General features: G+C 62.1%; 2 protein-coding genes across 2 annotated transcripts; one reads left to right on the top strand and one right to left on the bottom strand.

Moving 5' to 3' along the window:
- On the bottom strand, nucleotides 29-6820 carry LOC110256170 (basic proline-rich protein-like). Its single transcript, XM_021068167.1, has 2 exons — nucleotides 6215-6820; nucleotides 29-1820 (listed from the first exon to the last, which is right to left on the bottom strand). Exons 1-2 carry the CDS (start codon nucleotides 6646-6648, stop codon nucleotides 1799-1801), a joined length of 456 nt encoding a protein of 151 aa, XP_020923826.1. The 5' UTR covers nucleotides 6649-6820; the 3' UTR covers nucleotides 29-1798.
- TBX2 (T-box 2) lies at nucleotides 7111-15962 on the top strand. Its single transcript, NM_001246248.1, is given in 7 exon segments — nucleotides 7111-7527; nucleotides 8650-8917; nucleotides 9910-10056; nucleotides 11298-11374; nucleotides 11471-11634; nucleotides 12080-12717; nucleotides 14915-15962. Coding segments are annotated over 7 exon segments (2145 nt in total). The 5' UTR covers nucleotides 7111-7132; the 3' UTR covers nucleotides 15371-15962.

Here is a 15962-nt window from a genome sequence, read left to right as displayed (position 1 = left end):
GGAGGGAGAAGGAGGATGTTTATTCTGGACTCGGAATCAGGGTGGAGCCTGACTTAAATCCATTCTCCCACCTGCTTGCCTGTCACCATTGAGTTCTGGGGGCACCACAGTCCCGGACCCTCCCCAGCTGTGGCAGTCAGGTCCTCGGCACACGCGGGTGGGCTGCTGTGGGTAGGAGAGCCTGAGGAAGACCCTGGGCTTATGTTTGGGACAGGGACCTTGTCATTGCCTCTTTTTTCAAACTCAGAAGATGGAAGGCTGGTGGGGCCAAGGCGGGTCTCCCACGAAACCTGGCTGCCACCTTGGATGACAATTCCCTGAGGGGTTTCCCCTCCCTCCTCCCAATTCTGGACCTAAAGCCAATGGTAGGAAGGAGACAGGAGCAGGGGGAGCAGAGGGGTGTCAAGCAGGATGGGAGACGAATGCGAGCCCCAGTCTCGCCTTCCTTGAGACCCGGGAAGGGCCGGGGAGGATTGAAGGAAACCCACTGAGCCAGGTGTGGTTTGGAGTGACGTTTAATGTGACAGCCACAGAAGAGTTACGTTCACAAACAAGCAGAGCTTCCCATCCAGCCGTCCAGCCCGAGCAGGGACAGCTCCAGTGCCCCTCCCCGACCCGTTGGGCATGCTGGGCAAAGGGGGACCTGAGTCACACTCAGCTCTGAAGCGAGGGTGGCTGAAGCCAGTCCCTCCTGCCTGGGAACCTGTGGGGTGAGGAATCACGTGCCAGAGTGAGGCATGCTGGGAACGGAGGGAGGCCCGGGCCCGGTGGGGCTGCCGGACGAGCAGCAGCTCTTCCCCTTCCAGCTCAGTTGGAGACATCGAGGTGCCTGGCACAACCCCCACCTCCAGCCTGAGCCGAGTTTCCGTCCAAGGGGGCCAGGGAGGGAGGGGGCTGCCACCAGCCTGCCTTTGCACACTGCCCATGGCCTGGCTCCTTGTGGAAGGGTCCAGAGCTTGAGGCAGGCAGGGGTAGGCCTCTCTGAACCCACCCAAGGGCACGTGGATGGGACCAAGACGGAGAGCCCGGAGCGCCCTCCAACCACGCAGGGAAGCGGCTGGCATCTTCGAGTCAGGAGTCCTCCCTGGCTCAGCCCTCACCCTCCAGGGGGTGCAAAACAGCTGTGGCCTCCTTCAGTCAGGGAAAGTGGTGGGTGTAGGGCTGGACTTGCCGGCTGAGCTTGCAGGACAATCTGGTTATTCATCTGCTCGCAGCCAGGGCGACTCTTTGAGTATGTGGGGGAAGGGGGAGGATAAGAGAGGCCAGATAAGCTGGCCCCATGGCGGCTGCCACTGGAGCTGGGGTTATCAGAGAGGCCTTGGGCCTGGCCCCTGGCTAATTGGAGAGGTTATAGACCCTGCCCCAGCCTGTAATCAGCTGGAAGTGAGAGCTGGGCCCCAGGGTGGGGGACCGTACTGCCCACTGGCCCGGGAGCAGCCAGCCTCCTATCCTCTAGAGATAACACCCAGGGCGCTCTCCGCCTCACTCCCAGCAGCCCCAGCAGACCTCCATGATGGCATCACCCAGGAGGCCATCAGAACATGCATCTAAATTGTGGCCTGAGCAGGTGACCTTGAGGAAGACATGTGACCTCCCTGATTCTTACACTGCTACCTGCTCGACAGGCAAATGACTGTGGACCTTCTCTCAATGTGAGGGAGGAACAAAAAAATCTTCACGGTTTTTGAGGAGTCAGAGGGGAGCTGGGGTGGCCGCTCAGGGATAGAGGGCACTGTCTGGGATCGATTGATGCGGTGGCCCAGTGGTCTCAAGGTAAATTCAGGTGCACAGCACTCTGTCAAACACGAGTGTCAGCTCCTCTGGAAACAAACAGGCGAGAGCAGGCAGCTGTCAGTCTAGGACTGGAAATGGGTTTCTCAGGGCTAGTTTTTCTGAGTGTTCACACATCAGAGAATCTCTAACTATAAGGTACCTAAAAGTGCTGTTTGGTCCTCAATTTGCAGAGAAGAAGGCTGAGCCCCAGAGAAGCCTTGCCCCGTGGTTAAGATGACACATAGCTAATCTGGGACCCCTGTCTGCTCCTTGCTGCCTCACATGCCCTTGGCCAGGTCCCTTGGAGGGCTCTATTCTGCACGAACCTCCCTAACCCACGCACACAATCCAGGACTCTGAGCCCACTCACCCCCATTTCCTACCCCTAAGAGCATCCAGCCCTGGCCTCTGGCTTTGAAGCTGCTCCTTTGTCCCTGTGTAATTGACAAGGCAGCCCCCTCCTGCAGACTGAGAGCTGCAAACCCAAGGGGCAAAAGGGAAGAGCCTCTAGGACCATCCTGTATTCAAAGCAAGAGCCTAGGGGTGGGGCCCTGGAGTCGCAGTATTGCCTTACTGCTTGAGCAGGTGTAGCTAGCAGGGCGGCAATGCCATCACCAGCTTTTAGGGAGTGGCCTTGGGTCCCATCCCAGCTCTGCCACCAGTAGCTGTGTGGCCTATGGTAAATATACGGCAGCTCTGGGCTCATCTGTGTAGTGAGGGGAGGGGAGCACACCCAGCGAAGAGCATCAAGGCCAGGCCAAAGCAGGCAAAGGAGAAGCTATGGGTCAAAAAAGTAAAAGACGGGTTAGAGGCCCAGAGGCTGAGCAGACGGGCCAGGTAGCTCCTTGGCAAGGGAGAGGGAAGGCAGGTGAGGCGATGCTGGAGTCCCCAAGCTGCTCCTGCTGCTCCCTGCAGACCAATCAGGAGCCTGGTGAGTGCTGCAGGCCAGCCCCGCCCCATCTCATAGGTGAGCTGGCTCTAGGGAGTCCTTTCCCCGGCCTCACCCCCTCTCTCAAGCCACTTAGCAGGGAGCTTATTCACTCTGCCACGGTCCCAGGCACCCACACTCGTGCTCTCACACCCATGCACATCTATGCACTGGCAGGTTCACCTATGTGTACCTCACTTTTGCACATCCTTGTGTCCCAAGCAGACGGCTTTACCCTGCGGACCTTGGCCCCAGAGCATAACACAGTCTGGAGCTCCCAGGATGATGGAATCCCTAAAACTCTGGGGAAGTCGTCCAAAGTCTGGCGGGGATGTGTCTCGGTTGCAGGGCCCTATGACCTTGTACCGAGTGACACCTGAGGGCCAGGGCTGTCCCTCAACAGAGCTGCCAGTCTGGCTTTTCTGTTGGCGGGGAAGACTGGGGACAGGGCTACACAGGCAGTACGGCCCAGGCACTTCCTGGGACCTAACCGGAAGAAGTGGCTCTGCCCCCTGTCCCCGAGTAAGGTGGGGGCCACAACCCAGCTGGGAAGAAGTCGGGCCTCCCACTCTCCCCTCGGCCCCCCGCCCCACCCCAGCCACTTGGCCCAACCCTGCGCAGGGTAATTGGGTCGGGAGGGAGGCGCGACGGGCGGGCGGCGACTCCAGAGAGACTGCTCGCCTGTCAGCCGCAATTTGTCTAAGTGGACGGGACAGGCCGGGCCGCTGCGGGCCGAGGTCATCGAGGCCGCGGCCCCCACCCCAGCCAGACCCGGGACGGCGGGGGAGCCGGGCCCGGCCACTAAACGGGGCTGGCTGGCGCCAAGCCTCCGGGAGGCGCGGGTCCGGTCGGGAAGCTAGGGATGGGAAGCAACTCTGTCTGTCCTCCCCTCCCCTCCTTCCTATACTCACAACACGCCAAGACAAGGACGGACGCGCCCAGTGGCACCTCCACTACTGGTCACACGCACAGGGCCACAGAGCTTAGCCCGGGAGCACTGAAAAACCACCACCACAGCGCGCTTAGTCCCAGTCTCATGCCAGCACCCCGCTACCGGGACGCAAGTCCCCTCGGCCACAGGACCATACACCCCAAGCCATCACTCCACGCAGGGGCACGCAGATCCACTCCCAGTCACACAGAGCAAGTCCCCGGTGGGGAACAATCCCGGAAAGGTCCCAGCAATGGCCTCTGACCCCGCGAAAGGTTACAGGGCCAAGGACGGAGGGGCAGCCCCGCCAGGGTCGGGACCACGGCCACACCCGGCCCAGGCCGCCTCCGCCCGATTTCCGGGTTGCGGGAAGCGTGCAGAGCTTACTGAGCGCGTGCTACCGGCCGGAGGCCCGAGGCCCGCGCCCGCCCGACGCCCGGGCCCCGACGGCCTGGGAGAGGGAGGGGCGGCTGAGCGCGCGTCCCCCGCCCGTCTGCGGGGCCCGGCCGATGCGAAGTGACAGGGGCCGGAGCTTTGTTGTGGAGCCTCGGCCGCCTGGCGCCAGCCGCCCCCGCCCGTGCCCTCCCCCTCCAGCCCCGGGCGGCTCGCGAGGCGCCCCCCCGGGGCCTCTTAAAGAGACACGCACTCTCAGCCCGGGGGACCCCCCAGAGGTGCCTGTTCCCGGGAAGGAGAAGGGGGGGAAGCCCCGGGGCGGGGGAGGGGCCGAGCGGGAGCTGGGCGCCGCACGGCGCCGTTTCGGGGCCCTTTGGGCCTCCCCTTCGCGGGTTTTCGTTGAGCCAAGGATATTCCTCGTAGGAGAGTTTGGCTAGAGGGGCTGGAGGTGAGGGGAAAGGGGAAAGGGGGAAGGGGGATGGAAATTCAGAATATTAAGGGCGGCTGTACTGGAACCTCAGGTTGGTTGCGGGACCGCACGGCAGAGCAGAGGATGGGGTCTGGGCTGGGAAGGAGCAGGTCGGCGGCCCAGAGGCTGTGGCCAGGTGGGATCGTGGTCCCCAAATGCAGCCGTTGCAGTGTTTCTTGGGCAAACAACCCGCACCAGCGTGTTTCAAATTCTCTGGGCCTCGGACCCCTGGACCAGCTACAGACCTTCTCCAGGAAAACGTCCAAATTGCACACACTCAGGTGTACTACATGCTCTTCTTGCAAGTTCAAAAGTACGTGTACCCACATGACTTTGCAAATGCATGCACGGGTTCCCAGGCCAGTGTCTGGATTCCTGGCTACGGAACTCTGGCTATTATCTGGTCACTTCACCAACTGCGCAAACCTGTCCACACACATCCCCCCCCAGGGGCAACATCTTGCCCAAGATGGAGCCGGCAGGACTTTGCATGCGCAAAGCTGCAACGGATCCTGCCCCGGCTGTGTTGACTGCTCAGCCTGGAACGGAAGATTCGTTCTGGACAGAGAGGAGGCACTAAGGAGCGACCCGGTCAAGAGTGAGGTGGTGAAGAAAAACCTTTTGGGAGAGGCGCCCCATTGCGCGCTGGGTTGGTGGTATTGCCAGATCTCTGGAGTCGACTCGGAAAAGTAGAAAAAAAAGGTCGGGGAGGCCAAACTGCTACTACCGGTCACCAACCCACACTGCCTGGGGTGATCAGGCTTTATACGCAGGTCTGAGTATGCAGCAACAGGATTCCCTGGGACTCGTGGGCGCAGCGGATGGGACACTTGGATGTGGGCTCTAAGTGCCCATCACATCGGCACAGGGCGGGCGCCAGCAGAACTCACCCACCCTTGTTTTGGTTGTGTGGGCAGGAATGTCATCTGTGTCTAGTGCGCGGACACAGATGTCATCTTGCCTTTGGAACGCAACCTCCAGAAATCAGCCCGAGTGTCAGTGCCCGAGCCTGATTCAAGGCAGGTGTGTGGCCGCTTCACTGGGCGCTCGCCTTAAGTTGCAGCTCCCGCCGAGCACAGAGGGCACCACCACATTGGGCGCGAAACACACACATTCACACACCGAGGGCGTGGTGGGGGGCGCGATACTGGTGTTGCCGGCGAGCGAAGACTGATTGTGGAGAGTGGAGGTGGGGAGGAGTTTCAACCGCAGGTGCGCGCAGACCCTCAGACCCCCACACTCCTTATTCTGCACTACTGAACTTGGGAGACGTGACCTTTTGAGAACTGGAAACAAATTCTAAGGAAGTGGCAGAGAGAGGATGCCAATTTTTAGGATGAAAGATACTTGTGTCTCTGATACCGGATGCGGCGAAAATTCGTTGGGTCGCGGGTCAAGAATCTGGGGGCTGGATCCACCCGCGCGGTGCCACCCAGTGCTCGGCAGAAGGTGCCCTCATCTTCCCAGCGCCGAGGACCCACTCCCCGGGAGGTGGGAGAGCTCAGCTTAGGTCCGGGACGCGTGGGGGAGCTCAGTTTAGGTCCAGGAGGCAGACGGATACTGAGCTGAGTTCAGGGCTTTCCCGGAACTCCAGGCTCCTTCTGAGTCTTCTTAGGAGGGGAGGCGTGGGCTAGGGGATCCCCGCGTTTCCCGAGTGAAAGGCCGCGTCCCGCTCCCGCCCACGCCGGCCCCACCAGGACTCTGCCACGGCTCCACTCACCGGCTCCCGCCACCTGGGTTCCGGTCCAGGACCTCGGCAGCCGGCGCCTCCCGACTCGCCCGCCCACCGGCCTCTCTTTCCAGCACCCGCAGCCTCCCTCCGGAGCGCAGGGGCCCGGGCCGCGCCGCGGCCGGGTGCGGGGTCGGAGGCCAAGCTGGGGCGCGCGCCAGAGCTGCTGGGCGGCCGAGCGCGGGAGAAGGAGGGCGCCCCCTCTCCTCTCGGGGCCCTGTCAATGCTTTGCACTTGGGGCAGCTTGCGGCTGGGGGTCCTTCCCCAGGGCCCTGGGACCCAGGCGCCCCCCGCCTCAGGCCCTTTCGGCGGCGGGTCGGGTCGGCCGCCGCGCTTTCCAGTCCCGGCGAAGGCAGCCTCAGGCGCGGGCTGCGAGGTGGGGGCCGGGGCAGGGGGAGGGGTCTCGGCGCCCGCTGGCCCGTCATTGGTTAATATTTTATTCTGTTGACATGTTTTCTTACTGCTGAGGCTTCCGACACCTTCTCCCCGGCCCCCCCTCCCGGCCGGAGCTTGGCCTGAGCTGTCAAAACCCCGCCCCCGGAGACCCACAATTGGTCCAAAAAGCGTAAAATCAGCAATCAAGGGGGGCCTGGCTCGTTAGCGCAGGGGATCCGAGCAGGGCAGGACATGTGAGATAGTCACAGTTTTCCAGAGATCACGACAAGATCTAACCAGTCGCGCGTGGTCCCCGGCGCCGGAGCGGGCCAGCCCAGCCCAGCGCAGAGCCCCCGCCGCCCCCGCGCCCAGAGCCCCGCGTCCCTTGCGGTGCGCCGGACGGGGAACCGGGAGGAGCCGCCGCCGCGCTCGCCACCCGGGTCGCCCTTCCTCCGCGCGCGCCGCCGCCCGGGCCGGGGGTCCGAGCCGCGCGCCCCCGGCCCCGGCCCCTGGGCGCCTGGGCCGGATGTCCCGATGAGAGAGCCGGCGCTGGCGGCCAGCGCCATGGCTTACCACCCGTTTCACGCGCCACGGCCGGCCGACTTCCCCATGTCCGCCTTCCTGGCGGCGGCGCAGCCCTCCTTCTTCCCGGCGCTCGCCCTGCCGCCCGGCGCGCTGGCCAAGCCGCTGCCCGACCCGGGCTTGGCGGGGGCGGCGGCGGCGGCGGCCGCGGCGGCGGCGGCGGCCGAGGCGGGGCTGCACGTCTCGGCACTCGGCCCGCACCCGCCCGCCGCGCATCTGCGCTCGCTTAAGAGCCTGGAGCCCGAGGACGAGGTGGAGGACGACCCCAAGGTGACGCTGGAGGCCAAGGAGCTGTGGGACCAGTTCCACAAGCTGGGCACCGAGATGGTCATCACCAAGTCCGGGAGGTAGGGAGGCCGGCTGGCCGGAGGGCGCGCGAAAGGGCGGGCGGGGAACCCGACAGCATCGACCAACGCCGAGCCCGCGGTTCGCGGCTCCCGGCGCGGGCCCCCCGAGCCACGCGTAGCTCCCACAAACAACCGAGTTGACTTTGCTCATTTGGCACCGAACGAATCTTTAAAACCTAAAGCGTCGAAATCTCCTGAATGAAGTAAAACGAAAACATGCTCCTACAGAATAGTCCCAACTGGTCTAAGTCCCAAAGCCGAGGAGGCCCCGCGGCTCGGCCGGGCGGGTCTCAGAGGTCTCGGCTGCAACTCCTCAGCCCCGCGGCCTCGCTCTTCTGCCTCCGGGTCTGGCTCGGCGCTCCGGGTGGATGCAGCGTCCCCCGCACTCTCCTCCGACCCCGGAGCCCAGAACGGGACTCGCACCCCGCTAGGCCTGGGCTGGCCCACTGGTTCCTGCCGGTCGCTGCGTTTTCGGCAGCGAGCCCCGCGCCGGCCCAACCACAGCCGGACCTGGCCGGGAGCCTTGTCCCGGCCGAGGAGCGAGGAGCTCCAGACGCACACGCCGCTCCAGGCCTTACGGCCGGAAGAAAACTACAATCCCCAACCACTCAAGCCTTTGACTCAGCCACGGAGAATCCAGGCCTCAGGCTCACCCTCTTCCCCCGAACTGCAGGGTCAGGGTCCTTGCTGGGCGCTGTAGCCCAGTTCCTGTCCCCAAACAAACATCCTCCGAATTTATTTCTGGGCGCTTTTGTCCCAAGAGGATAAATCCCCTGAAGGAATTTCGAGGAGATTCAAGAGAAGCGGCTGTATTTCTAGAAGGCCTGGATTTCTTTCCTGGACCTCGGCTTTCATCTTAGATGCGGGAGAAAGAGGGTCACTAAATCTGAGCAGGGGGGCAATGAGAAGCCTTTTTCACAGGAGAGGGTCTTGACAGGCAGAAATGGGGTCTCCCAGGAATAACAAGCACAGGTGGGGTCTCCCAGGCAGTCATAAGAGGGCAGAGCAGCGATGTCAGGGGAACACAAGCCGGGAAGCTCCGGCCGATGGTGTGTGTCAGGGGAGAGGGGTCCTCGGACAGAGCCGGGTCCCATGACGTCTCCATCTTTCCCTTCCTCGCAGGAGGATGTTTCCTCCCTTCAAGGTTCGAGTCAGCGGCCTGGACAAGAAGGCCAAATACATCCTGCTGATGGACATTGTGGCGGCAGATGATTGCCGGTATAAATTCCATAACTCACGCTGGATGGTGGCGGGCAAAGCCGACCCCGAGATGCCCAAACGGATGTACATCCACCCGGACAGCCCGGCCACGGGAGAGCAGTGGATGGCCAAGCCGGTGGCCTTCCACAAGCTGAAGCTGACCAACAATATCTCCGACAAGCATGGCTTCGTGAGTGCAGGGAGAATGTGCAGATGGGGCTCCAATGCTGCGCACCTGGCCCTGGGGAGGAGGGGGAGGAGAAGAGGAGGCCGTGGGATTCCCCAGAGGGGAGCACTTGCTGAACCCCAGAATGCGCCCGCCCCGGCCACTGCCCGGTGGGCTGTGCTGGCTGGCTGGGCATGGGCCCAGGGGGCTCTGCTCTGCAAGCCTGGAGAATGGCGAGGTTGGGGGCCACTAAGCTCCAGGCTCCTCGCAGTCTCAGTCCCCCCCCCCCACTCAGGCCTTCAAAAGCCCCTCCTAGAGTCCAGCAGAAGGCAGGTGCGGCCAGGACAGGATCGTGCAGCCAGTGGGCTTTAGGTGCTGAGCTTGGAAGACCTGCCGGGACCTCAGCTTGTTGTCACCTTCCCCAAGACCCGTGTTCTCACCCCTCACCCCAAACAAGGCGATTTAAAAGTAACACCGTCCCCTCCACACCTTTTCTGAGACTCCTTTCCCTCCTTCCAGAGGCCTGGCCAGAAAGAGGGAATTTGGGGGTTTCTCTGTTTCTGCCTGAGCCAGGGCTTCAGCGAATGGGAGGGGGACGTTCTTGGGGCAAAAGGGACTGCCTGTCCAGAGACAGGGCATTCAGAGAGCCCTCGAAGGTTCCCGTCTGCTCTCCACGGGGTGACTAGGGACTTAGCAGTAAGCCTGGAAAGAGAGGTGAAGAGTGGCGTTGTCAGGGGGCTTTATTTTGTTTTATTTCTGATTTCCCCTGGGGGGATTTTCTTTAAAATGGAGACAGACACCGTGAGAAAGAAAAATGGGAGGAAAAAAAGAAAAAGAAAAAAAAGAGGGGGGAGAAAAGGAGCAGAGATGACAGGAGAAAACGGGGAAGGGGGGGCGTGGGGAGAACAGACCCATGAGAGAGACAGAAAGAGCTGGAAAGAGGTCGGGTCCCCAGAGACTAGACATGCTCAGGTCACAGGCTGGGGGCTGTCGGCTGACCCCAGCCTTCCCCACAGACCATCCTGAACTCCATGCACAAGTACCAGCCGCGCTTCCACATCGTGCGAGCCAACGACATCCTGAAGCTGCCCTACAGCACCTTCCGCACTTACGTGTTCCCGGAGACCGACTTCATCGCCGTCACAGCCTACCAGAACGACAAGGTGTGCGGGGCGGGCGGCGGGCCCAGCCTCTGCCCTGATGCCCTCTTGCCCGGGCAGGCTCCAATCTTCCCTTCCACTCACACCCGCCTGCAGCTCCCCGCACCCACACCCCGAGCCTTCATGGCCCACTCCCTCCTGAGCCCCACATCTCGCATCTGTAAACGCAGCACCCACCGAGCCCCACATCTTGCATCTGTAAACGCAGCACCCACCGAAATCCCCCAGGCCCTCTCTCAGGTCGGCCACACGTACACAGGCTCCCCCCCAGGGCGCTCAAACAGCTGGGCACTCGTAGGGGTGGGGATGTTTACTTAGCAATTAGCAGAGACGCAGGGCCGCGCTGACATTTTTACATTTTATTCGTTTATTTCTTGGCTCCGGATGGGGAATTTAAATGAAAAGAGGGCGCCCGAGGCAATCTGCCCAGGCTTTCTTGCTCCTAGGAACCCAATGCTGGGGGGGGGGGCCGGTGGCAATTTTCACTCTACTGGGGGAGCCAGAGGGCGGGACAGGTGACACAGCCCCCACCCCACCCCTCTGGCTCAGTCCAGGCCCCAGACCCTTTGGGAGGTGCTTAAAGACTTTTCCTTCAAGTTAAAGAGCTTTTTCTGCTTGCTGCCTTTCTATGCCCTCTCTCTAGAGGGGCCAAGCACCACCCCACTAAGCCTGTGCCTGTGTGCAACACTTTCGGGTGAATGACCGTGTCTCAGTGCCCTGCCGGTCGTTTTTTTCTGTCTTTGCGAACCCGCGTGTCCACGCAGGTATGCGTGCACTATTTGGAGCACCTTGGATGGATGGGAAGGCGTGCAAATTCATTGTTTTGCCTGTGTGTACGTGCATGTGCGTGGCCCACGAGCGTGGTTGAATTTGCGTGTATCATTGGACCTGCGTATGCCCCGCTGTCTGTGTGCAGTCTGCTCAGGTGCGGCGTGAGCCTGTGTACATGCTTGGGCAGATTTCAACTCACCGCTGTCCCGTGCACAGCTTTGGGCCTGTGTGTGCAAGTTGAGGGATTATGCCTCAAAGTTTTTGAAGGAGGAGAGACCCTGTCGCTTTCCCTCTGGCCGGGCGGCCGGCCTCGCCTCGCCTTCTGGCTCCCATCCTCCCATCCCAGGAGGGGCGGGTACCAAGTGTCACGCTCCGGACTCCCCTTTGGGCGGGCAGCCGCTGACCTCTGGGTGCCCCAGGCCCGGCTGGAAGAGCCGCATCCTGACCTGTCGCCGCCCCCTCGGTCCCCGCAGATCACGCAGCTTAAGATCGACAACAACCCGTTTGCCAAGGGCTTCCGGGACACTGGGAATGGCCGGCGGGAGAAAAGGTGAGGGTGAGCGGGACCGCCCTGCGACAGGTTCCCGGGGGGAACAGGACGAGGGGATTGCGCTGTGCTCTGACCGCTCCCTCCGCTCGTCCCCAGGAAGCAGCTGACGCTGCCTTCGTTGCGCTTGTACGAGGAGCACTGCAAGCCGGACCGCGACGGCGCCGAGTCCGACGCCTCATCCTGCGACCCTCCCCCCGCGCGGGAACCGCCACCCTCCCCGGGGACAGCGCCTAGTCCCCTGCGCCTGCACCGGACCAGAGGTGCGGGATGGGCGGGAAAGGGGAGGGGAGGGTTCCTCCGGGCGTCGGGTTGGCTCTGTGCTCAGCATCCGGCTAACTGACGGCCTGGGGGAAGCGTCAGCAGTGAGTCTGGGATGAGCCTCTAACCCGGGACTCCCTGGGAGGGCGGTCCCAGGTGGCCCGCAGTTCCTGCTGTGCTCCGAGCGAGGGCCCTGGCGCTGGGTGACTCCGTAGCTGTTAAGGTCTTCTCTCCCGGCTTCGCTTGCTCCCACTGTGAATAAGGGGTCCTTGGATGAGGTGTCCCACAGCTGCCCCTAACCCGACGACGATCTAGAAGCTCCTCGGACTTGGCCTCCCCGAGAGCAGGCTTTTGCAAGTCTCTCCAGCCCGACGCAGACACCGGGAGAGGCTTCGCGCCGGTCTCTCCCTGGGCCCCATAACCCTGCGCGTCCTCTCTCCCCCGCAGCCGAGGAGAAGTCGTGCGCCGCGGACAGCGACCCAGAGCCCGAGAGGCTGAGCGAGGAGCGCGCGGGGCCGGTGCTAGGCCGCAGCCCGGCCCTGGACGGCGGCAGCCCCTCTCGTTTGACCGAACCCGAGCGCGCCCGGGAGCGGCGCAGCCCCGAGAGGGGCAAGGAGCCTGCGGAGAGCGGCGGGGATGGCCCATTTGGTCTGCGGAGCCTAGAGAAGGAGCGCACTGAAGCCCGGCGGAAGGACGAGGGGCGCAAGGAGGCGGGCGAGGGCAAGGAGCCCAGCCTGGCGCCGCTGGTGGTGCAAACAGACAGTGCGTCCCCCCTGGGCGCCGGACACCTGCCGGGCTTGGCTTTCTCCGGCCACCTGCATGGGCAGCAGTTCTTCGGGCCTCTGGGGGCCGGCCAGCCGCTCTTTCTGCATCCAGGACAGTTCGCCATGGGTCCCGGAGCCTTCTCCGCCATGGGCATGGGTCACCTCCTGGCCTCGGTGGCAGGCGGCGGCGGCAGTGGTGGAGGCGGCGGGCCAGGGACCGCAACCGGGCTGGACGCAGGCGGGCTGGGTCCCGCGGCCAGTGCGGCAAGCACCGCCGGGCCCTTCCCGTTCCACCTCTCTCAGCACATGCTGGCATCTCAGGTAAGACCTGCGGTCTGGTGGCAGCAGATGGAGGGAGGAGGATGGAGGTGGGCAGAAGATGCAGGCATAGGGCTTGAGGGTGCCAGTGGCGCACCAAGAGTTTCCAGCCAGGACTCTTTCCTGGACAGGACTGAAGGACCCTGCGAAGCACATCTAAGTTCAGGGAGACTAAGACTGTAGCCGACGCTCTGGCCAGAGCATTGCTTCCGACTCCTCTGTGACCTTGAGCACATCCCTGGCCCTCTCTGGGCCTGTTTCCTTCCCTAAAACCCCAGCATCGAGTGGCACCCATTAGACTTTTTCTGCTCAGACAGACGGGAGCTGTCCGCAGCTTTTGTGAAGTCCAGTTGTCTGGCCTGCCTCAGGACTTTTTTCTTGGGAACAAAGACCCTTGGCTCATTGTCCGTCCCTGAAAGGCTAAGGTGGCTGGCCAAAAAGAGTAGGAAATTTTCGCAATATGTTCTGGACAATAAGCCGCTGAAATGACCCACCTTCCAGATGTCTCTGGCCCCTTTCAGACCCTCCAGGAAGTCCTCTGACCTGACCAAGGACAGGTCCCCACTCCCCACCTCCAACCCCTGCACTGGGTCTCAGAGCAGAGGGGTTCCGTTCACCAAGCCCAGGTTGAAATTCTGATCTCCCAGGGGAGAGTTTATCAAACTGTGGCCAGCAGCAAAATAAGAAGATCCGATGAGGAGAGCGGCCTCTTTGGTTGCTTGGGTGGAATATTCCCTGTGGAAAGATTTGGAATCTCGATGTTCATTTTCTTCCCTCTGAGGTTTCTGGCAAATTGAACCCTTGAGATCTTATCTTAAGGGCAGGAAAATAGGAGGTCAGGTTTGAGAAGGCGCCTTTGGTTCAGAAGCAAATATTTTTCGAGTGGGGGAAGGGAAATGCATTCTAGCTAAATAGAGCTCAGTGTCAGGAGTGCGTGGAGTGAGTGTTTTGAGACACTAACGTCACGTATCTGGGGCTCTGAGGTGGCGAGGAAGCCTCTGGAAAACGGAGTTCAGGACCTGGGGAGGTTTAGTCTGCCTCCTTGATTCTGTGTGTATGTCAGTGCCTCCTCCCCAGACAAATGCTGGGCATCTTAGAGGTCATGGGAATGTCAGGGCTTCTAGATGCAGCCTGGTCAACAGGTGCAAGGCCCAGGCAAGAGAACTCAGTGCTCAGGAGGCGTCGCTTGGTCCACTGCTAATGGTTAAGTTCTGAAGCCAGGGTAGCTCACCTCTGGCCATCAGGAAGAGCCCAAACCTGGGAGAAGTGAAGCCGCCCCCCTTCCTCTGAGCTGCCAGGTCTGAATGCTCGATGGTAGGGCTTGACCTTCTCAGGAAGGATACTTTCTCATTCCTGACTAAGCTGCTTCTCTTCCTTCTCCCTGCCTAAGCCAGGCCTGAGGCTCCCTGGAAGCCCAGCACAGTCAGCTCCTGTGCCCGCCCCCGCCCCAATACCTACATACTCTGCAGAGTGAACCATTATCTCAAAGGTCAGATAATCCAAAAGTCGGGCCGCAGGGACTCAGGCAGGCGGTGTTTGTCGAGGGTTTCCTGGCTACTGTGCTCTCCACAGGCAAAGACTTTGCATTCCTTTCTCAACTGCCACTCAGGTGCCACCAGGAGATCTTTGTAGCATATTCAGGCCGATTCATAAACTGATTGGCATCCGTATCCTTCTCCTGGCCCAGGCAGCAGACCCCTGAGCAGGTGCACAGGCAGAGGGAAAGTTTACAAAGCTCCTCCCCCGCCTGTGCTTCCCCCAGCCCTTTGGGGGCACCTGCAGAAAGCAGGGCCAGGGAGGAACTGTTCAAAGTGAGCAGAACCTCCCAACACAGCCGGAAGCTGCCTGCCAGCCCCTGGCCCTATGCCGGTCGGTTTCCTCCCTCAAGGCCCATGCTGGTTCAGCCGCCTGGAATGGCCTTCTCTTACCCTGCTGTAACCCCTGGCACAGAGCTCGACGGAGGCAGGCCTATGCATCCAAACCTGAAGTGAGCTCCCCAGCTAAGTGGGTTTGGCCACAGGCCTACTGGCTCCTGCTACCTGTGCTCTTTTGGGGTTATAGTTAGGTGGGCTCTGGTCTTATATTCCTAAGAACGGTCAGGCAAGGATTCCCAGTTGTAGCCCCACCCCCAGCACGCAGATCGCCCCCAGGAAGACCTCAGGCAGGATGCCTAACCCTCGTCTTGTTCTGTTTCTTCCAGGGAATCCCAATGCCCACTTTCGGAGGCCTCTTCCCCTACCCCTACACCTACATGGCAGCTGCTGCAGCAGCGGCCTCCGCTCTGCCAGCCACTAGTGCTGCGGCTGCAGCTGCTGCGGCCGCTGCTGGCTCCCTCTCCCGGAGTCCCTTTCTGGGCAGTGCCCGGCCCCGCCTGCGCTTCAGCCCCTACCAGATCCCAGTCACCATCCCGCCTAGCACTAGCCTCCTCACCACTGGGCTGGCGGCCGAGGGCTCCAAGGCTGCAGGCGGCAACAGCCGGGAGCCCAGCCCCCTGCCCGAGCTGGCTCTCCGCAAAGTGGGGGCCCCACCCCGTGGTGCCCTGTCGCCCAGCGGCTCAGCCAAAGAGGCGGCCAGTGAACTGCAGAGCATCCAGAGACTGGTGAGTGGGCTGGAGAGCCAGCGAGCCCTCTCCCCCGGCAGGGAGTCGCCCAAGTGAGGGGGCTGCCCAGCTGCTCCGCTGCCACGCAGGCCTCCCGGGCTGCCTGCCCCTGCTGCTTGGGACGCATACAGCACAGAGTGGGTATTTATTTAAATAAAGGAGAGAAAGCGGGCTGCAGCAGCCGGAATGAAGCCCGGACCAGCCAGCCGGGGCCTGGGACACTTCCCTGGGCCCCACAAGGAATCCGGCTGCGGGGAACAGAGTCGCTTTGGAGCCACTGGATTCTGTCCAGGTCTGCTCCAGTGTCAAGGTGTCATTGGTGGGGGCCTCTCCGGGGTCCTCCAGTGCTGTGGGAGGCCTCGTTCCCCGCCCAGCCAGGGGCTGGCTCTTTGGGAGCCAGAAGGTGCAGGGGTCTGGGGTGGGAGCTTCAAGGGAGCCCCAGAGCCCCAGACTCGGGCCTGGACCGCCGGAGAATCTGGGGCGAAGGATGCTGGGGTCAGTGAAGATTGAAGTCAGTGTAGACCTGAGCTGAGGGACCTATTCTTTTAGTCCTCCCACCTCTTTCCCCCAGACAGGCGCCCCTCCTACCCCTGGGTCAGCGAAGGGAGTGGCACTTCTGCCTTGAGTCCCCAGGGGAAAAAAAAAAAAA

The sequence above is a fragment of the Sus scrofa genome, chromosome 12 (genome assembly GCF_000003025.6).
Source record: "Sus scrofa isolate TJ Tabasco breed Duroc chromosome 12, Sscrofa11.1, whole genome shotgun sequence".
Lineage (NCBI taxonomy): Eukaryota > Metazoa > Chordata > Mammalia > Artiodactyla > Suidae > Sus > Sus scrofa.
The sequence above is the reverse complement of the archived record's forward strand: the minus strand, read 5'-3'. Positions and strand labels throughout refer to the sequence as shown.